This window comes from Rhinolophus sinicus, chromosome 9 (genome assembly GCF_057876585.1).
Source record: "Rhinolophus sinicus isolate RSI-liver-muscle chromosome 9, RSI-T2T, whole genome shotgun sequence".
In the NCBI taxonomy this organism is placed as follows: Eukaryota; Metazoa; Chordata; class Mammalia; order Chiroptera; family Rhinolophidae; genus Rhinolophus; species Rhinolophus sinicus.
In genome coordinates, this window is record NC_142509.1 from 27,934,923 (window position 1) to 27,956,984 (window position 22,062).

At 42.0% G+C, this 22,062-nt stretch overlaps 1 protein-coding gene, 1 long non-coding RNA gene and 2 other non-coding genes across 7 annotated transcripts; 3 read left to right on the forward strand and 1 right to left on the reverse strand.

Annotated features, from left to right (window-relative positions):
- Positions 1-2,476: 2,476 nt before the first annotated feature.
- Positions 2,477-16,618, forward strand: LOC141569175 (uncharacterized). Its single transcript, XR_012492622.2, has 3 exons — positions 2,477-2,587; positions 4,645-4,774; positions 15,895-16,618. It is a non-coding gene; the product is annotated as an uncharacterized LOC141569175 (long non-coding RNA).
- Positions 4,768-16,155, reverse strand: SIRT4 (sirtuin 4). Of its 4 annotated transcripts, none has more exons than XM_074321392.2 (6): positions 16,094-16,155; positions 13,898-14,037; positions 11,799-12,296; positions 9,119-9,413; positions 8,822-9,014; positions 4,768-7,339 (listed from the first exon to the last, which is right to left on the reverse strand). In XM_074321392.2, the coding sequence occupies exons 2-6, from the start codon at positions 13,930-13,932 to the stop codon at positions 7,332-7,334; spliced, it is 1,029 nt and encodes a 342-aa protein (XP_074177493.2). In that variant the 5' UTR covers positions 13,933-14,037; positions 16,094-16,155; the 3' UTR covers positions 4,768-7,331. The 4 variants fall into 4 exon arrangements, with proteins under 4 accessions (XP_074177493.2, XP_088657098.1, XP_088657096.1 ...); XM_088800972.1 differs by having other exon boundaries at positions 8,822-9,031; XM_088800970.1 differs by having other exon boundaries at positions 8,822-9,413.
- Positions 16,619-18,303: 1,685 nt separating the features above from the next.
- Positions 18,304-18,444, forward strand: LOC148757327 (U4 spliceosomal RNA). Its single transcript, XR_016022473.1, has one exon. It is a non-coding gene; the product is annotated as a U4 spliceosomal RNA (small nuclear RNA).
- A 627-nt stretch (positions 18,445-19,071) lies between these two features.
- Positions 19,072-19,212, forward strand: LOC141569291 (U4 spliceosomal RNA). Its single transcript, XR_012492798.1, has one exon. It is a non-coding gene; the product is annotated as a U4 spliceosomal RNA (small nuclear RNA).
- Positions 19,213-22,062: the final 2,850 nt, after the last annotated feature.

The following is a 22,062-nucleotide window of genomic DNA, read 5'->3' on the forward strand; positions in this document are numbered from 1 at the left end:
CATTTGGAGATTGTTTTATTCTCTATATACTGAACATGACTAAGCCTCTTCCTAGTCCTTTATGAGCATCATTCCTTCCAGCCTTAGATGTTGAATTAGACAGATATTTCCAGGAAGTGAGCACCATGAGACCAGAATAATGATTAACAACTGTTGATTGTTTAACTCTGTGCCAGCACTGTGTGTCTTGTCTCTAAATTCTCTGGACTGCCCTGTAAGGTTTTGACACTATTAGCAAATCCTACTTTTCTAAGCTAAGCCTCTATAAGTCACTTGCCCAATGCAATGCATCTAGTAAGTAGCAAAGCAGGGATCTGAACTCAGCAACTCCAACAGACACACACTCTTAACCACTACCCTGCCCTGCCTGAAGTGGTGGGCTCTGGTTTCAATGGGAGCCAGATCTCTCCCTCTCTCATTTCTCTGCCTCCATTTCCAACTATGTAAAACACAATTTTTTCAACTATTTTCAAAGACTTCATCACACTCTACAAGCTGATTTTTACGTTGCAGTCATTAAATGTAATAAACAATAACAGCTTCTACTTCTTGAGCACTTGCTGCATTTCACTGTGCTAAGGGCTTTTCACATCTCATCTCATTAAATATTCAGACGAACTCTGTGAGATCGATATTATTGCCCTCATTTTATGGATGAGGAACTAAAAGCTCAGAGAAGTTAAGTCACCTGCCTAAGATCACACAAATGGCAGAGTCAGGATTTGTTTTGACCAGATCTGTCTGATGGCAACGCCTGAGCTCTTAACCACTAAGTTACTGGGCTAAGTTTCTCTATTAGGATTTATGACTATACTGGCACCAAAATTCACCAGAGAGAGTGGGGAGGGGAAGAGAAGGGAACTGAATTAGAAAAAGCAAAGATGAGAAAGGACAATGTGGACTATGAGAAGCCACCACTGAGTAGATTTAAACCACTGAAGGCTGACAGAATAGCAGCCACTGCTGGGTGTATGTGGTGGGCAGCAAAGGAGTGTGTGGATTCATCTTCCAAAGAAGGGGATGTGTGTGGATTTGTCTTTTCGCCCAATTACTCCCTCTTTTCATTCACCCATTCGATGAATAGTTATTGAACACTCACTCTGGACCAGACACTGTAGAAAATGCTGAGAATACAATGAATTTAGGGCTGGCCTCAAGACAATAATTTATTGTTGGTAGCTGCCTGTAGTTTAATGTTTTCTGAGACTTTAATTTTCTTCCCTTCAAACTGGTGTATGTTGTTTTATATGCTATGCTCTATGCTCTCAACAGTGCCAAGCACTGTGAACAATTACTCCCTAATCCTCCCCACAGTGCTATAGTTGTAGGTATATTACCTCCTCATTTTACAGATGAAGTAACCCGCTCAGCGGCAAGTGACTTGTCAAAGATCACCCACTCATAGGTGGCATAGCTGAGATTGGAACCCAAATCTGGATAAGTTAGAGGAAAAGTGCCATCACATTGCAAACTTGCTGGAGGCAGAGTGAGGTAGGTGTCTTAATGATTTTTGTATCCCTACCTTCCTAGTACTGCACTTGACACACAGGGGGCACTCAATAAATAGTTGCTAAACGCTGAATGATGTGTTGGTCGTTAGCGCTCAACTGTTTTCAAATTTAACACATTTAGATTGATGGCCATTCTGTTCACACTGTGTTACACTAGGATTGCAAGGGATAGAAAAATTACTTTAGACTTGGCCTCAGCCTTCCACGAACTGTAAAGGTCATAAATGTCTTTCTTCAATGGAAAAAAACTGCAAGCCCCTTTTGGATGGAAGAAAGGTCAGATTAAAAAAAAAAAATGTTGCTTATTCCCACTTCTCCCCCCCACCCCATGATAAAACAAACAACAGAGAACTCAGTCGAGTTCTCAAGCTGGGCTCTAAAAATATCCCGACGTAGAAACCTTCCTCCTTTTTCATTATCCCAAGGGTTTGGGGAGACAGAGAACAAATTCCTTTAACACTCTTTTAATGAGCATCTGCTGTTCCCATTATAGGAAACAATATGGGAAACACTAGAACAGTGGGTGGGATGATTCAAATGAATAAATAATGGAATAAACTGGACTGAGAGTAATTTGAAGTCTGGATTATATCCTAGCAGCCACAATATCTTCACAGCGCTTAGTACATCTCGCATGCTCATTCAATGATTGTTTAAAGAAGATACAGGGCGGCGCAATGGTTTGCGGCAGTCGAGGGAAAAACCACGTGGCCGTATTTACCTTTTGGATCACGTGATCTTCCGCGCCCAACCCTGTCAATCCGCCAGCCACACTCCAGGGCTGGAGGGAATTCGAAGTAAAAAAAATGTGATTGGATAGCTTGTGGGCACGTGGCTCCCGATTCCTCTTTTCTATTGGTGAACAGGAGTCCAGCTTCTAACCTACCTCCGCGCCACCCAGTCTCAGGCCCCGCCTCTCCCTGGTATAGGTCCCGAGCCAGCGCACAGCGCATGCGTAGTGGTTGGTAATGGTCACCTGAGGTGGCGTCTCAGGGAAGTGAGTACGTGGTACGCTCTTCTCCTGAGGCAGAATCCCGCGGGAAGGACAGAGTAGGCGGGTCGAGTGTGAAAAGAAGGTGAACACACGTGGGTGTGGTGATGGGTGCAACTTTCCTGCCATGTTCATCCCTCTCCGGGTCTCTCCCTGCGCACACCCTCCTGCTCCTCCAGCTCCCCCTGCCAGTTTCCGGATGGTCTAACTCCTTCTTAGCTTTTATTCCGGGGACCGGAGAGGGCCAGAGGGGGCCGGGAAATGGGGTGTTGGGAATCAAAGTGGGGGGAAAAGGAAGAATGGCCAAGGAGGGGTGAGGGAGTTTTGGGTGGAGCCAAGGGCCTCTGGGGCGTCCCAAGCCCACACTTGAATCCCCACCTCCACCTTCAAGAGCAAAAAAAAAACACGGTGAAGCGATTTGCAGGTCTAACCTCCATGCTTTTGCGTTTGTTTCCTCCGCTTGGGATGCTCCTCCTTTTCCGCGGGGTGAATGCCTGCCTGTTCATCTTACAGGACCTAGCTTGGGTCACTTCGGGAAGTTTCTTACCTCCCAAAGTACAGTTGCTCGGTTACCCCACCGGGTTTCTGCAGCATTAAAGAGAGGGAACTCAGAACTGGACCGACCAGGTTTGATTACTGGCCTGATCACCCTAGGTGACATTTGGGCAAGTTACATAAGCGTCAGGATTCTTATCTTTCAAAAGAAATAACTGTGCAGATCATAGGGTTGGTTGTGGGAGTTAGGTGAATCAGTGCGTTGTAAAACGCGTCTTGCAGTGCTTCTTGTATAGTAAGTGTTTAACAACTACTAGGAGGTCTGACAAGTTTGCGAACTACCCAATGTGCTTACGTTGGCAGCACTGTGCTAACAGCTCGGTAAGGTTTCATAACCTTGGTATATCAGTGTCTCAGAGTGTGTTCATGTCGACGTATGGCGGGGTCTTACTGAGTGGCGTTCATTATAGTCGTTGCGTGGTTTTGTGTGCTGTTGTGAGAATGAGCTTGAATTAGAGCAACAAACAAGCATTAAATTTCTTGTTAAACTTGGCAAGAGTGGAAGTGAAATCAGGGATAATTACGGGGATAGTGCCATGAAGAAAACGGCAGTGTACAAATCGATTAAACATTTTACTGAGGGGAAAGAATGCGTCACTGATGAAAAGCAGTCAGGGTGGCCAGTAACAAGCAGAACTGACGAAAACATTGCAAAAACTCCTCGAATTGTGCGTCAAAATTGTTGGGCTGACTGTGAGAAGCGTAGCAGACCAAGTAAACATCGATAGAGAAACAGTTCGGAAAATCTTAACTGAAAATCTTGGCATGAGAAAGCTGTGTGCAGAAATGGTTCCGAAGGAGCTACCAATGAACAAAAGCAAAGGGAGTTGTTAGCCAGTAAACAAGTCACTGTATTGGAACACCCTCCCTACTCACCTGGTCTGGCCCCCAGTGACTGCTTTCTTTACCCGAAGATAAAGGAAATGTTGAAATGAAAACATTACGATGACATTCGGGACATCAAGGGTAATATGATGACAACACTGATGGCCATTCTAGAAGAGTTCCAGGGGGTAGCTGGTTAGCTCAGTTGGTTAGAGCGCAGTGCTCTTAACAAGGTTGCCTGTTTGATCCCCACATGGGCCACTGGGAGCTGTGCCCTCCACAACTAAATTGAAACAACTACTTGACTTGGAGCTGATGGGTTCTAGAAAAACACACAAGTAAATAAAAGTTAAACACAAAAAGAAAAGAAAAAGTTCCAAAATTACTTTGAAGGGCGGACTAGGCACTGGTGTTGGTGCATAGCTTCCCAAAAAGAGTACTTTGAATGTGACCATAGTGATATTCAGCAATGAGGCATGCAGCACTTTTTCTAGGATAAAGTAGCGAACTTAATTGTCAGACCTTCTATTTTCCCAAGGGAATGGAGAAGGAAGGATATTCATTTATTTTCTTTAGAAAGGCTTAAAAAGACAAACACGAAGATACACAAAAAGAAATGTGGCTCTGGGGAAGATTCCTGTGAGTTTAGTTAAAGGAGTAAATAGGTCACAAAAGTTTGGCAGGTATGGCTTCCTCTCCCACCATCCCACCCTCCTCCTGTATCCTAGTTACAATGGCTGACATTTTCTTACTGTTTGCCAGGCACTGCTGTGAGCTTCACACACATCATTACCTTGTTTAAGCTTCATAACAGCCCAACGAGGTAGCTACTATCATCCTCATTTATAAAAAGACTGAAGATCAAACAACTTGTCCCAAGTTCACCTAACTAGTAAGTAGCAAGAAATGGATGGAAATCTAAGTCTGTCTGTACCTTAAGAGTTTAAATTCCATGCTGTATTCCTTTACTGATAAATTGAGAGGGAAATAAACCACTCTCTTTTCTTGGATGAGTTTAATTTTTTTTCCTCATGAAGTAGAATGTATTTGTTTTGTGAGAAAAATAAGTAAAAAATTTGCGTCTTAGAGTACCATCTTGAATCTCAGAAAGGACAATATATCCAGAATTAACTGTTATATCTGGTGGCAATCTCTGCTGTTCCTAGGAGCAGGGAGACCAATGCATCCTGATTTTAGCACTGAAAAGGCCTGGATCTCAGGAAACCCCTTAGTACTGGGTAATCTGGGACAGTTGGTCACCTGATGTAAGAGTGTTGAATTTCTTATCGCTCCTTCCTTTGATCCTCTGGGGAAAAGTTCAGCATTCACTGAAGACTGACCTTTATGCAAGCCCAAGCATCTCTTGGGGGGGTTAATTCTTATTGAACTAATGTGTTGTAAATGCTTCACCAGCTGCTGTGGGTATAGTGTGCTCACTAAATGCTATTATTTAAGGGAGAGGTGAGAGAAGGATATTCAATTTATGACGGCATAAGAAAGAAAATATGAGTCAGTGGGAAGGAGGATTCAAGTGTTATGTACCTGTTTGACTTTGTAACACCTACTTACTAAAACTGGGATCGCTAAGCAGAAATGTGGAAGCACCTGAAGGAGAGCGTGACCGAAAAGTCATGCCTAAAGCTGGGCTTATGCCGTTAGACCCATGTAAGCAGGGTAGTGACAAACTGGTAGCGCCAGCTAGTAGATGTTATTTAAACCCAGGGCACTTATAGTGGGTTAGGAACGGCCATGCTGGTAGAAAGCTAAAGATGTAAAGTAAGGAGACATGACAGACATCAGCTTTAGGAAATACCACGTTCCTCTTGAACTAAATTTTTTGGAAAAAAATTATCAGGAGGAAATATGAGCAAACGGAACATTCCTAAGGCCCTCAAAACTTGGTTTCATGAATCATGCCAGCATTAGGTGATGAAACAACCTGCCTTCCCTCCCTGAAAACCTAACCTCCTCTGTACTGCCCACCACAGTTTAACCGTTCCTGGTCTCCTTGGCCAGGTGTACTGCTAGCTTCTGCTTCTCCTCCAGGCTGACTTCTTTCTAATCATAATCTTCAGACAAATGAGAAGCATTGTTGTTTAAAAAGAAAAGAACTGGGAGGAAAATCCACTTGGATTCTAGTCCTGGCTCTGAAACTATGTACTGTGGCCTTAGGTAAGTCTGGGTCTTAGTTTTCTCAAAAATGAAGGGGCGAGGGAGTAAATTTCTCTCATCCTGTCATTCTATGCATGATTCTGTGACATTTTCTGGTAGACAGTAAGGGTGGGAGAAATAGCACGTCCTCTGAGAGCCACTTGAGGGAAAGAGGTTGTATCTTTGTAGCCTTAGTACCTTCATATAGTTTCTATCAGTAACCATTGGTGAGATTTGTGGATGAGAATGGCTTGAGATTCAAAAGACCCAGATTTGAATACAGTTATTGGTACGACTTTGGACAACTGAGCAAATCTGGTTCAGAGCACCTTAGGATCTCCGTCTGCAAAAACAGTTGGAATGAGATTTCCAACAACATTATGAGCAAGGTTTTTGGCGATGAGCAAACCTACAGTGGTAGAGGTGAAAAGAAGTCTGTGTTTTCAAGATCTTGGGTTATCCCAGTTAACTGAAATTTGCTTCCTAGGCAGCTGCAGGATGAACATTTATTGCTTGCCCTACTTGTAGACAAAAGACTACCTGGAATAGGCTGTGATTCTTTCATCCGCTTCACCTTTTGATGAGATTGTGCAGAAAGCTTTAGCCTGGTACAGTGATTCTTCCTGGCTAAAACAGTAATCAAACAAGTCTTGCTGCTTCCCTCGGCAGAAACAAATCAATTTAAGATCCCACTTGGGAATTCACTGTTTCCTCTCTACAGACCAGGTTCAAGGCAGGTGTCTCTTTCTGGCTGAAATCAAGCAGAAATCCTTAGAGAACCATGTCATAAAGCCCCATTTACTTTTAGCTGATTAAAAAATATAAACGTACAGCCCACATACCTGGTGTGCTATTTAAGAAAGGATTCCCTTATTTCTTGGTTAATAAATTCATTCATAGCATTGTTCATCTTTTCAAAAAATATATTAAACCGGTTCAGTTAAAGACATTTAACCGTTTGGAATTATAAATGAAGTCATTTCCTTCTCCCCTTACCTCCCACATTAGTGAGATCCCTAGGTTAGCACTCCAGAGACCATTCTGGCCTACATATTTCCTGGGCCATCTCTTCTGCCGGTGAGATAAAAAGGAAGTGAAAGCACTTTTCCTATCAGGAGAAGCTGCTGCTTTGAAAAAGTCTTTCTTCAGGGACAAATCTCATCAGCCTGAAGATCTTAACTCCTTGGCTTTGAAACCTGAGGTGTTCAGAGATGGGCAGGCAGAGAGATGTTGGTTTGCTGCCCCCTACAGGCGGCACTCGAGAGCTTCGATTAGTTGGAGGAAGAAGGGATGAATCCTTAGGGATCTGAAAAGAAATGAAAGGAGTTAGTGCCAAAATAAGCCGAGGGGGGTGGGAGGAACAATTGGGAACATCAGCCTACCGTTCAAACAAATACAGCATTTAGGACATGTAAATATGGCCACTATATGTTGTTAATTGAAATAGGATGTAATAAACTAGTATGATTCACTTCTTGTAAAAACAGATTTAGTTATAACAGAATGTTACACTTTGGTATCTCAGTGGTGCGATTATGGGTAATTTGTATTATATCCTTTTTACTTATCTGTATCATCTAAACTTTCTACAATATGTATTATTCAAGTAATAAGAAACTAGTTAAAAAAGTAGTTGTGCCAAAGGGACTTCTCACGTGCTGAATGTTCTGTTCCTTGATCTAGATGTCTTGATCATGGAGCTGCCCACTTATGATACATGCACTTCTCCGTTTGTGTAGTTCAATTAAAAAGTGGTTGTTACAAGAACTCATTCATTGCTAGTGGGAATGCAAATTGCAAAGCCACTTTGGAAGACAGTTTGGCAGTTTCTAACGAAATGAAACATTTATCACATGACCCAGCAGTCTTACTCCTTGGTATTTATCCAAATGAGTTGAAAACTTCAGTCCACACAAAAACCTGCACACGGATGTTTATAACAGCTTTATTTATAATTGCCAAAAACTCAAAAGCAACCAAGATGTCCTTCAATAGGTGATGGATAAATACTGTGTGCGTGTACAGAGGCAAGGAGCATATGGAGACTCTCCACTTTTCTGCTCAATTCTGTGAACCTAAAACTGCACTGAAAAATAAAGTCTATTTTAAAAAGTTGTTGTACCCTTCTAGGAATATACTAAAAACACTGTACACATTCAGTGAGGGAACTGTATAGTATGTGAGTTATAGCTCAGTAACGTCTACTTATATTTTTAAGTGGTTGTACTCACAGATGAAAATAGATACAAAGTACTGACACATGCTATAATATGGATGAACCTTGAAAATATCATGCCAAGTGGAAAAGCCAGGTACAAAAGGCTATATACTATATGAAATATCTAGCATAGGTAGAAACAGAAAGATTAGTTGTTGCCAGGAACTTGGGGGTGGGACGGGGGGTGGGGAATGACGGCTAATGGATATAGGTTTCTTCTTGAGATGATGAAAATATTCTGGAATTAGATAGCGGTGGTTAATGTACAACTCTGTGAATGTACTAAACACTAATTGTATACTTTTAAAGGGTGAACTTTATGGTATATGAATTATACCTTAATAAAGCTGTTATTTTTAAGAAACGGAAACAAGTTATGGCAGATTTTGGACCATTGTTTTAAATAGTTATGTGCCTAGAATTTGAAAACCATAGTCTTTCAAACACTATAGCTTAATGTAATTAGAAAACTAAGGATGGCCATACATTAAGAAGCCTAGAACCTTCTAGATTTTGTCAGTGCTCTCAGTTGAATAGGGACTGGAAGCTGATACCTGAGAAGGCATTTACCTTCAGCAGCAAGATGCAAGTGAAAGTCCCAGCTCCTGGCTCGGGAACAGGCTGTGGTCAGTGTGGGTCTATTAAAGGCAGCAACTCTCCACAACGAGAATCCAGTTTCAGACACGCCCAGGCATCCGACCGTGTGGGCCCAATATTCAGTATTGCAATTGGTAGCTTCTTCTCCCGTGCAGTGAGGATAAACCTGTAACCAGAGTACACCTGTACGAGGAGGAGACACAGGTAAGAGATTTCAAGATGCAGGAAGACATAAACCGGGGCAGTGACCAGCCTGAGCAAGTCAGGTACCTGCAAGGACGATCCCACCACCAAGAGAGAGTCCGCTTCTTTGACGCGCCTGTGCACAAAGTTGACCTTGTCAGGGTTCACGGTGTCCCCGAAGAAAACGACATCTGGTTTCAGAGGGCCCCCACATCGAGCGCAGGACGGGACCTGAAAGCTCTGTACCTGCTCCTCCGTGAGAAAGACATCACCATCAGGAGCCAGGCCCTGGGCCTCCGCACTCCAGGTGGGGTTCAGGGCTTCAAAGCGCCCCTGCAGCACCCCACGGGCAGTCTGCTCACCGCAATGCAAGCAGAGGACCCTGAAACCAAAAAGGGGGCCAACTGAACGATCCGTCCTGGGGAGGCATAAAGCGGCCAGAAATGTGTAATCCCCAACCATTTTTCAGCCCCTCCATCATCGTTTCCTTGTCCTAACACCCCCAGTTTTTTCCCCATTGTAGGAACACCTTCTCATGACCTCTTTAGCTACCACCGTTTCTCAGCTTCCTTCCACTGCCAACCTTCTAGAATGAGTAACATACACATATGTACGTTTCCTTACTACACACTCGCTGCTTAACCTTTGGTCAGCTCATTTTTATACTTCACACGACTGCAAATTCTTTACCAAATGATTTCCTTAGTGCCCAAACCAGTTTTCCCCTCCATTCTCTGCTGTGCTCATCAGCTGTAGTTGTCACTATCCATCACCATCCTCTCTTTAACTCTCTCTTCCCTTGATGTCTGTGACATGGTGCCTTCTGGTTCTCTTGTCACCTGTCTAATCAAGAGAACGTGAGCTCCATGACAGCAAGAACTTTGAGTCTTGCCCTGTCGCAAGACCACTGCTCTTGACCACCACTCTGCCCACCACCTACAACAGTGCCCACTCAATAGCTGTTGAAAGAACAAACGGTTGTTCAGTTGGTTCCCCCTCTGCTCCTCAATCCTCCAGCCTGTTTTCTTTCTATGTTCGTAACCTGGGGGACACTCCATTTTCACTGCTTCCGTGCCTCTGTGCTAGTGGTTTCCTCCTCTGCATAGGACTCCCCTCCTGCTCTCTCTTCGAAACTCAAGTCCAATTCCAAGTCTTGACTGTTCTATCAAGTTTACCTTCTGTCTTCAACCATTCCTCCCCAATTTCTCCATCACCATCATTTCTCGTTACTTGGGCTGAAACCTTTGGAAAAATTCATTACTCCTTTTTATCTGGCCAACCATCAAATTATGTTGATTTTTTTAAAGGCCCCCTCTGAAATGACAAGCAGTCTTGGATTCGTTTTAAAATAGTTAATAAGAGATAAGTAAAGAAGGGATAAAGGCAACATAAAATGTTTGAATCTGGGTGATAGTATAGGGGAATTCATTACAGTATTCTCTACTTTTGTAGGTGTTTGAAATTTTCATCATCATAAAAAAGACAAAAAAACCCCACAACTTTTAAAATAGACCCAAAGCCATCATTAATACTCTCATTCCCCTGTTGTCACCTTAGTCTGGCTGACCCTGAGCCACTCTTTCTAGTCCTGTTTAGCCTTCCTCAAATGCTACTTTTATCATGTTGCTCTCTTGCTCAGAAACCACTAATAGACCCCTTCGGTCTCACAAGAGACGCAAATTGCACTGCATGATTTTCAGATGCATCCATGAGTTGGGTCTAGCCTTTCCAGACATCCGATTTCATACTAGTCTGGAGGCCAGACCAGACTCCCCTGGGCTCTACAAATTCCTGTCATTCAGAAAGCCCTTTTTCCCTTCCTTTGCCTAGTCAAGCCTGAGTCAGTCTCAAGCCCCACCTTACCCATAAAAGCTGTCCTCATTTCTCCAGTCTTTACTAAATCTGTTTCTCTAACCTTGTAAAGCATGTCGATCAAGGACCACAATTTAACAATAGTGTGGAGTTGTCATTAAACATGTTATTTGTGGGTCTCCCCAAACAGATTACAAAGTTCTCACGTATAAAGTAGACCATGTGTTATACTTTGGTTTTGATCCCTCCACACCACCAAGTAGCACACCAGTACACACCACATGTTGCAGGCACCCAATAAACATTTTATGATCGGCAGGAGGATCTCTGGGGCTTAAAAGATAAGGAAATGGTCTCCAATTAGCTACAAGTTATTGCCAGGGCCACATGTATTCATTCCATCAATATCTACTGGCTTCTGACTATATGCCAGGCTATACTGTGTTCTACGTGTCTAGGCACCAGATGCAGCCATTTGTAGCATATGCTGTTAGTGCTCTGCTCGTCGTCCCCTCAGGACACCTAAAGGCCACTGCACACAGTTCTCTTTTAAGCAACTTCCTGTGGCCAAGGAAGCCGCCTCTGGAGGAGCAGAATCAGTATCGGAGTCAATGCCCCAAGAGTGACGTTCGACCAGTGAGGGATGGGAGATGGTGGATAAACACCCCAGCTTCCTTCACTTTCAGTGAGACAATTCTGAAGCATCCTCCCTAGACAGTGAGAGGGCCCCTCACTGGATGGAGCTCCAGCTGCCCATAGGAGTAACCGTTCTTGGCTTTCCTCCCTTCTCTGTTTCACTCCCTCACTGAGTTTGCTGGGGTCAACTCCGAAATAAACACCTTGCTCCCAAATCCTTTTCTCAAGGTCTAACAAAGACAACAGTGAGCAAGATGGCCAAGGTCCCTGCTCACAGAAGACACATTTCTGCGTTCAAATTGCTTAGCCCTTCCTGCACCTGTGCATGGATCCGTGGAGTTCTGTCAGGCGCTGACTACCCGCCTTGGTGTGCAAGGCATCCACATTTTGGGTCACCAACCAGTGCAGCTTTCCGAGTCTCTCCCAGTTGCTCAAAGCCCAGTGTGCAGGGTTAGGCTGGTGGGAGGAGAACCGAGGCCAGCCCACGAAGTTTCTCGCCCAGTACCGCTGGCGGATTGGAGCACTCCGTACAAAATCCCCATGCTGGATGGGCCTCCGGTCAGTGCGGGCATAAAGTCCCACCTTTTCTGACCTGTAGTCTGGGATGCCCGACTCGGTGGAGATTCCCGCCCCGGTCATCACTAGGAGTCTCTTGGAAAGGGTGATGAAGCGCTGTAATTCTTTGACCTTCTCAGGGTCCACAGGAGGACTTGGCGGCACAAATAACGCAGTGGATGCATGTGAGTACTGCCGGCTGTGCTGCACCATGCAAAGGCCTTTCACTGCCCTGAAAGTCCACCCAAAATTCATCCTCATTCTAGAGAGAAAGAAACTTCATGTGAGAAACTGATTGATTGATTGAGTGATTGATTTACTGAGGTATAATGGACATTAACATATTAGTTTCAGGTGTACAACATAATGATTCAATGTTTGTATATATTGTGAAATGATCACCACAATAACTAGTTACATTCGTCACCACACAGTTACAAAAAAATTTTGTTTCTTGTGATGAGGACTTTTAAGATTTACTCTCTCAGCAACTTTCCAATATGCAATACAGTATTATAAACTCTAGTCTCCAGGCGGTACATTAATTATATCCCCATGACTTATTTCTTCACTGGAATTTTATACCTTTGAGCATCTTCACCCATTTCCCCCACCACCCAACCCCCACCTCTGGCAACCACCAATCTGTTCTCTTTATCTGTGAGCTTGGGGTTTGTTTTGTTCTTTTAGAAACTGGTTTTTAAAAACAGAGGTAACCATCAACCGATGAATGGATAAACAAAATGTGGTCTATCCACACAATGGAATGTTATTCAGCTATAAAAATGAATGAAGTTCTGATATATGCTACAATATGGACAAACATTGAAAACATTACGCTAGGTGTAAGAAGCCAGTAACAAAAGGACAAATATAAGATTCCACTTATATGAAATGTCCAGAATTGGCAAATCTGTAGTGATAGAAAGTAGATTAGTAGTTGCCAGGAGCTGGAGAAAGGGAGAATGTATCAGAACTTCGTTCATTTTTATAGCTGAAAAACAAAGGTAGGATCTAGGCACTGCACACCAACAGCTGCTAACATTATAAAAATAAAGGACCAGAATTATGAGACTCTTGATGGACGAACACGTCACCACCCAAGATGTCTGGACAAAAAAACTGAACTTGATTCTAATCAAGTCTCTAGAGCTAATTAACAATTAGGAATACAGAGCCCAAAGCAATGTGGTAGATGATACCATTTGTCAATCAGCAAAGTCCAGACTATGGGAAACTCTACAAGGACAGACAAATCAGTTTCTCCAACCAATAAATTGTGTGTGAGAGAGAGAAAGAGATATGAAGCCGAATTTATAGATGAAAAGCGATTTAAAGACCAACCAATTGTAATATCTAGGCCTTCTTTGGATCCTGATCCAAACAAACTTTTAAAATATGACATTTATAAGACAATTGGAAAATTAAACATTAACTTAAAAAAGTCCTCATCCTATAGTTACATGTTGAAATATTTGGATGAAATGATATATCTTGGAGGATTTGCTTCAGAATAATACGGGGCTGGTGGAGTAGATAGGAATATATAAATGGAACAAGTTTAATCAAGAGTTGTTAATCATTGAAGTTGGGTAATGGGTCCATAGATGTGGGTTCGTTATATTATTCTACCTCCACGATAAAAAAAGTTTTAAAAGGTAATCCCTTAGACGAAATGTGTGGCTTGCAGATGTCCTAGTATGCTCTGGATAGTGGTAGTACAGGAATGCCAAAAGCCATGAGATGAAGGAAAATGATTATATCTTTCAAATATTTTAAAAGCTTAAGAGATATCAGAAGAGTGAGAAGAAGAAAAAAAGAAATAGAGAAGTTTGAAGAGAAGCTAAATGTGGAATGCTTTACCTTAAAGGAAGACTAAACTCCAATATCTGGACCATATCAGCAGTCAGACAGTGTTTGGAGAAAGCGTATGTGAAGTTAAATGTACAAAGTTAATAAGGGCAGGTAACTTCAAAGTACATCTTCCTCATTTTGCCCTAGACCTAGATAAAAATGAAAGTAAGGGCATATGATTATCAAAAATACAGAGATAAACAAGGGCTAAGCTTAGCCTTAAAAAATACAGGCAAACTCTAAATAACTCTAAACAAGAAACCACAAATAAAAGCTTGGGTAGCATCCTTATTTCCCCAAAATAGTCCACCTTACGTGGGATTCTGGAGCAGGCTCCTGATGCGATTTCAAGACCTCTCCAACTTGTATCTGGAGGCTGCCAACCCAAAAGGTATCTAATAATTAGCAAACTTGCACACTGAAATATGTTAGGAGAAGGGTGATGAGAGAGAGCAGGATAGTGAGAAAGGGCTGGAGGGTAGGAATTTGTTGGCATTGCATACAATACTGTCTTCTGGAAGATAATATCTAGGTATTAGAAAAATGTATTGGAAAGAGCACAGGTTTTCACATATCTAAGAAAGCTATCCATCCAGATCATACTACTTCCTGTAGCAGATTTCGTGCTTATCTGAACAACCTATAGATAATGAATTAATCAATGACTCCAGTAACCTCAAAGGATGGCCCCAAAATAAACAAGAATATCTTTCACTAGAAAGGTACAGCCCCCTTCCCTCCCAACATACGTAGAATGTATTTATAATCTTACTTTGAAATCCAAATCAATCTTTTGTAAAATTTGAAAGGGTGAGAGCTAGCTCAGAATCTGATGACTCGATGCATCTGAACACTGGGGCTCCAGGCTTATAGAGAAAACTGACCCTTGCCAGGAGTGTGCTGGTAAACTGGCTTCCCCGCCTACCCTCCCCCTCAAAAAAAGATAAAAGAAAACAATCCATTACATGGCCAATTTCAGGCTACCAATGGTTTAAATACTGGCTAGCAAATTCCTGAATATTTAACAACTGGCCCTCACAGTACAAACAGATACCAGCACACCTTTCTGCATCCTTTGAAGTTCAGTCTGAAACAACAAGCCTACCCTTTTATTATCTTCTTAATAATCTATTTTGGTCAAGAATTTCTAATACCTACTACAAAATAAAATCTTGTCTCCACCTTGGACTATTTCATAACAGCCCAAGCCAATCTTACCTGCCTGACCTCCTAAGAACCTATAACCAGGGTTCTGTGTTGTACTCATCACATGGAAATTAACTTAAAATGGCTGGTGAATCTGCCAAGGCTTTCTGCGTCCAAGGGAAACTATATTTTGGTTTGTTAAAAGAAAAAAGAAAAAAATGGGGCTCTAAAAAAATAATCTATTTAAAAGAGGGAAGGTGAAGTAAAAATTGGTAAAGCAGCATAATGTAAGGCCTATAGTGTGTTTCCCAGTAACACCTGGCTGGTCAGACTGAATTCCTTATAAATTTCAAAAGGTTAATGGCTTACCCCAATATCCTTTAAATTCCTTAATACCTTGTTATTCCATCTATGACTACATCTAAAGACGTCTCTATAAGAATATATTTATGTTTTTAGTTAATACCACCCCTTGGGGGACTGTGTGTTCCATAAACCTACTTCCCATTTAGAAATTAGAATTATCTTACTTCTTCATACACTAAGAGAAGCACATTTGAGTTCTAGTATGCCAGGTGTTGAAGTTGCTCAGACTTTTTAGGCTTTTTATTTTATTAATGTAATGAAGCACATGCACATCTTTTATTCTTTCATTCCCCCCATATTCTTTTAGTTTACCCTCAACTGCAAACTCTGCTACTACACAGCAAATAGTAGTGAGATCTGGCGAGACATTCTACTCTAGCGTTTCCGCTTTTCTAGCCGTAAAAACAAGGCTTTGACATTACTTGATATAATGCAGAAATTCTCTAGTGACATGCACCCCATATGTAAACATTATTTTATGCTTGGATTTCCAGATCTGGGTTCAGGACCCCGATTTCTCCTTGACATTCCACAGCGACACGTGAAGAGTCCCGATTCCTGAGACCAGAGGGCTTGGGAAAACCTGCTTTATCAGAACAGCTGCTTTCTCTCAGGTCCCATCAATGGGCAAAGAGAAGAAATGGGAAAAATCCCTCACAAGGAATCCACGCAGCCTGCCCAGAACACACTTACCTTTCTTTCACAGCTTAAGGGACATTTCACGTCCGACAGTGGAACTGACTAGCTACACTTGCATTTTGGGAAATGTAGTTCACGGAACTTAAATGATGCAAGAAAAACTACAAGTCCCACAATTCTCTAGGTTTCATAGTTGAGGGACCCAGTTTGTCCAGTAGCGCCCCCTGTCGGCTCTTCCTGGTCAGAGGTTTTGAAGCTTGGTTCGCGACGTGCTGCTCTCACCTAAGCCAATGCGTTGTCGTCTCTGAGAGAACTGTTTAGAGCTTGATGCTAGTATCCTGAGTGGGAAAACGTGCATCCAAACAGCGCTAACTTAGGAATTCATACTCTCTTAAGAGAGAAGCTTTAACAACGGATCTAGATTTGAGTCGCCCTCAACTTCAGTGTTTATGATCCTTTCCACAGGCCTTTCAAAGATGTTCCTTTTTGCATCTAGATGACGACTACACGAATATTCACTGAGCAATACTTTGTTTCATGTTTGAAATTTTTTATAATAAAATGTTGGGGAGAGTGTCACTTTTTTGGAGACTAGTATTTGCATCTTTTTTTTTTTTTTTTTTTAAAGATTTTATTGGGGAAGGGGAACAGGACTTTATTGGGAAACAGTGTGTACTTCCAGGACTTTTTTCCAAGTCAAGTTGTTGTCTTTTCAATCTTAGTTGTGGAGGATGCCGTTCAGCTTCAAGTTGTTGTCCTTTCAGTCTTAGTTGTGGAGGGTGCAGCTCAGCTCCAAGTCCAGTTGCCATTTCTAGTTGCAGGGGGCGCGCGCCAGCCTACCATCCCTTGCGGGATTCGAACCAGCAACCTTGTGGTTGAGAGGACACGCTCCAACCAACTGAGCCATTCGGGAGCTCAGTGGCAGCTCAGGTCAAGGTGCCGTGTTCAATCTTAGTTGCAGGGGGTGCTGCCCACCATCCCTTTTCGGACTCAAGGAATTGAACTGGCAACCTTGTGGTTGAGAGCCCACTGGCCCATGTGGGAATCGAACCGGCAGCCTTCAGAGTTAGGAGCATGGGGCTCTAACCGCCTGAGCCACCCGGTCGGCCCCAGTATTTGCATCTTAATGATTACCAAAACCAAAAGTATTTTGGAAAATATAATTAAGGGAGGAAACATATCCAGATATAGGTTTCTAACAACTCTCCACTTGTATAGAGAGAAAACAAGCAACGAGAGTGAAAGTTACGTCAAACTTCATGAACTATGAACATTTCTGTGGAAATAGCCTCTTTCTTTTAGCCTCTCTCCTCGGAATTAAGTTGTCCACAGAAAACTCTTTTATATTAAACATAATATTACCACATAATCCAGAAGTTCCACTTCTAGGTATATACACAAAAGAATTGAAAACAAAAAATCAAACCGATACTTGCATGCCAATGTTCATAGAAGCATTATTTACAATAGCCAAAAAGTGGAAGCAACTTGTGTCTACGGAAGAATGAATGGGTAACAAAATTCCACACAATCAAATATTTGTCAGTCAAAAAAAAAGAATGAAATTCTGATATATACCACAACATAGGTGGACCTTAAAAACATTATGCTATGAAACAAGCCGGACACAAAAGGTCAAATATTGGATGATTCTGCTTATAGGAGGTACTTAGAATAATCAAATTCATAGAGACAGAAAGTAGAATAGAGGTTGCCAGGGGCTGGGAGGTTGGGGGGAGGAATGGAGAGTTAGTGTTTAATAAGTACAGAGTTTCAGTTTGGGATGATGAAAAATTTCTGGAGATAGCAGTGAAGTTTGCCAACAATTAAATGTTAATGCTACTGAACTGTACACTTAAAAATGGTTAAAGCAGTAAATTTTATGTGATGTGTACTTGACCATAATTAACCCCTCCCCCAAAAAAACCCAAAAAACACAACCCTACTTTTGAGAGGATAGTTACACTGTGAATCCGGAGCCACGTGAATAGTACCTTGACACCAAGCCTATTTCTCATTCGCCCAATTCATTTCTTAGCATGTTCCCTCCCATAATGCTTTGCTTTATGCTCCATCAAAACCTAGTTAAGTAAAATCAAGCAAGAATCTTCAGAAACAGCCTATGCATTTCCACGAGATCGTCATATGGTCATATAATTTTTCAACCAAACAACAATTGAAGGTTTTTCCATGAGACTCAAGCTCGCCTTTCTGAAATAGGAACCTTGCTTATTGGCAGTGATGAGTAGGGGGCGTTGCTCATTAGCTTTGCGCAGTGGCAGTATCGTAGCCAATGAGGTTTATCCGAGGCGCGATTATTGCTAATTGAAAACTTTTCCCAATACCCCGCCATGACGACTTGAAATATAGTCGGCATTGGCAATTTTTGACAGTCTCTACGGAGACTGAGCATTTTGGTTTAAAGAAAAAAATAACTATTTCTTGGGTGCTTTTTTGAAAATGAGTGTTTAAAGTTTAAAACTATTACCGTTAAGTGTTTGTCGGTTTTTGTCTTTGAAAGTTTTTCTGTTGGATTAAGGTGGGGTTTACATTTGAGTTGCAGTAGTTTGTCTTTTATATCTATTCTGACTCTATTTTCCATTGTCCAATGCTGCGTTTTCGGTTGTTTGTCACGCTTTTGAGATTTTAGTTTCTCTGAAAATGCCCCTTCTGGCCCTTGTCTACTGTTTCTGCACCCTCACCCCAGCAACTCACCCGTCTTCGGCTCACTCGCTTTCCCCCACCTTCCCGCCGCAGTTTCCCAAAATTCAAGTCAATCGGGTCATCTCTGTGACGTCACAATGATTTGCATAAAATTCCCCAGCATCCCCTGCGAATGTGCACTCATTTCCAAAATCTGAAAGTTTCACATGAGATGACCCCACAACAAGAAGCTTCCCATGCAGATGGACCTTAAATAAAACTGCTCGAAGGGAAACGCATCAGATTCATGAACTCGCTGGCAGTCGCTCACCCTCCGTGTAAAGATCGTTGTCATCCGTCGGGGAGAGGGGTGCGTGCTCACGTTTTTCAGCTTTGCGCAGTGGCAGTATCGTAGCCAATGAGGTTTATCCGAGGCGCGATTATTGCTAATTGAAAACTTTTCCCAATACCCCGCCATGACGACTTGAAATATAGTCGGCATTGGCAATTTTTGACAGTCTCTACGGAGACTGAATTTTAATGGTTTAAAAAAAGGTGGTTTGAGACAATTAGCTGTTTTTACGCTGTTTTTCTTTTTTTTTTTTTTTAAGCTTTGAGTTTTTATCTTAGTTTTTCTTTTTTTTTCTCGCGTGTATTTGTGGAGTGTTTTCATTATAGAAGTTTAGGGTTCAGTTTTTCGGGTTTTGTTGGAGTCGTATGATATTGGGTCTTTAAAAAACGTGGACACTTTCTCATACGCCTCAGAGTGCAGCTCGAAGGCTTTCCAGTGCAGGGAATGTACATTTGGTTGTAGCTAGTTGTTCTTTACGTCAAAGCTCACAGTTATTAGTAAATGGCAGTCCCCATTTCCCCGTTGTAGTAGGCAACCTCATCCAGAGGGTCACAGATTCTCAGAAATGGACGCGAATCTGAAAGCATCTCATCCACATACTTCCTTTAAAGCGACCAGGAGAGAAATGGATGTAACAGACTTGCCCAGGTTTCACCGTGGAGTCCCGGACAGAGACTGGTTCCAGGACAGAGAGCCTGGAACCAAGTCCTCTTATCCCTAGTGGTGTACTGGTTTCCACTACACCCGCTTACCTCTAGTCTTGTCCTCTTAGGAAGGCCAAGAGTATCCCTGGATCGAAGGCTGCAGAAGTCCTACCCCTGGGCAAGGCAGTCCAGCTGCACCTGCTTAGGCTACCACCCATAAACGCTCCTCTGGCCTGTAAGCAAAAGGATGTGGTTACTTAAGGATGAAGGCGGTAGAACCAGCATTCATTGGTTTAAAGCGGCACTGGTGGAAACCCCCAGTCTTGACACACACCACAAATAAGTAAACAAACAGATAAACTAGATAATTACAGATTTCAGTGCTATAAAGAAAATAAACAGGGAGATGTGATGGAGCCATCCAGGAGACCAGCCAAACTCCAACAACTATTGAGCACTTACTTTATGCCAAACTCCACACAAAGTGCTTACTATGCTTCATGTCATTTAATTCTCACAAAAACTATTCTCCCCATTTAAAAACAAACTCTACTGGGATATAATCGATATTCAATAAACTGTACATGTTTAAAGCATACAATTTGATAAGTTTTGAAACATGTACACCCATGAAACCATTACTGAAATCCATCACTCCCAAAAGTTTCCTGGTGTTCCTCTGTAATCCATCCGTCACTCCAGTCTCTCCCCACTCCCCGTTCCCCCCTTCTGTCACTACCGATTAGTTTGCATTTTCTAGAATTTCATATAAATGAAATCGTGATTTTTTAGGAGATTGACTTTTTCACTAAATATAATGTCCTTGAGGTCCTTACACGGTGTTGACGTATCAATAGTTCATCCTTTTTCCTTACTGAGTAGTATTCTGTTAGGGATGGGGAAACTTTCCCTGTACTCCTTTAGTTCTTCTGGCTGGTTGAATAATTCAAAGGACATACAACAGATTAACAGGAGAAAATCAAGTTTTAATACATGCATATGGAGAATTCACATAAGCATGAAAAGTCCACAGGCAGAAAAGCAGAAGGAGGTATATATACCATTCTGGACCAAGGAAGGGGAGGCAAGGGTCTGGGGACTTCAAGAGAAATAAGGCAAATTTACAAGGGGATGAAAAGAGTTAATGTTTAGTTAACAAATGTTTGCCAGGTCATCTTGAAACAATGGGACACAGGGGCACTTTGATCAAATGGGCTTTGCTAGGTTCCTCCCTGTCTATCATGTCTAGTTCAGGTTAAAAAATAGTTGTCTATGATGGTTACTCCCTTCCTGGAGCAGTTCCTCTGTCTTAAACTCTTTTAAGCAGTCATGGGAAAACCAAAATTTCTTCCTGAGCCTTATGAACTTTTATTGTTTTCAGCTTGAAATAATCTGCATGCCAGAGTATCGGGTGACTCGTTCTGAACCCCCACAATTTCATTGTACCAGAGTTTGTTCAACCATTTACCCACTGAAGGGCATTGGGATTGTCCAGTATTTTGCTATCACAAATAAAGCTGCTAAGAACATTCTTGTACAAGTTTTTGTGTGAACATGTTTTTAATTCTCTGGGCTGCATGGTAAATCGCATGTTTGGTTTCATAAAAAACTGCCAGATTACTTTCCAGAGCGGCTGTACCATTTTTACATTCCATCTGCCTTCTTTTAAAAGCTAGATCAGTTCCCCTGCCTTTTTTCTTTCCTTCATGACATTGATTTTTTGAAGTCCAAGACAGTTATCTTGTAGAATGTTCTACCTTCTGGCTTCACCTGATAGCGTCCCCTGCAGTGTTGTTTAAAACTGTTGTACAGTTTTCCTCTGTCCCCTGTACTTCCTGTAAACTGGAAGTTAGACCTTGAAGCTTGATTAGATGAAATATAACTTCAGAGGTGGCGTTGCGAACTTTGTACTGCGTCTTCCACTATTAGTGATGCTGAGTTTAAGCACCTGGTTAAGGCAGTAACTGTGCTCTCTCTACTGTAAAAGTGCATTTTTCCTTATGTAATCAGTAATTTGTGAACAACCCTTCACATAAGAATCATTTGATGCTAAAAGCCTTTCGGTTTCCACGACCACTTCCCTGAACCACTCACTTCCTGATCAGGCATCAAGATATCATGGCTGAGGGAGGGGGTACAGGGGATGGGTGCAAAGGGGAAGCGGAACTTAGTCAATAATACTGTGATACATTTGCATGGTGACAGATGATTACTGAAATTAGTGGGATGACACATTGTAAAGTATAACAATGTTGCATCACCATATTGTTCGCCTGAAACTAATATAACCAAGATAAGATTATATACCAACAATACTTAAAAAAAAAAAAAAAAAAATGTCATGGCTGAGTAAGATAAATCAACGTCACTTCTTTTCTGGAACC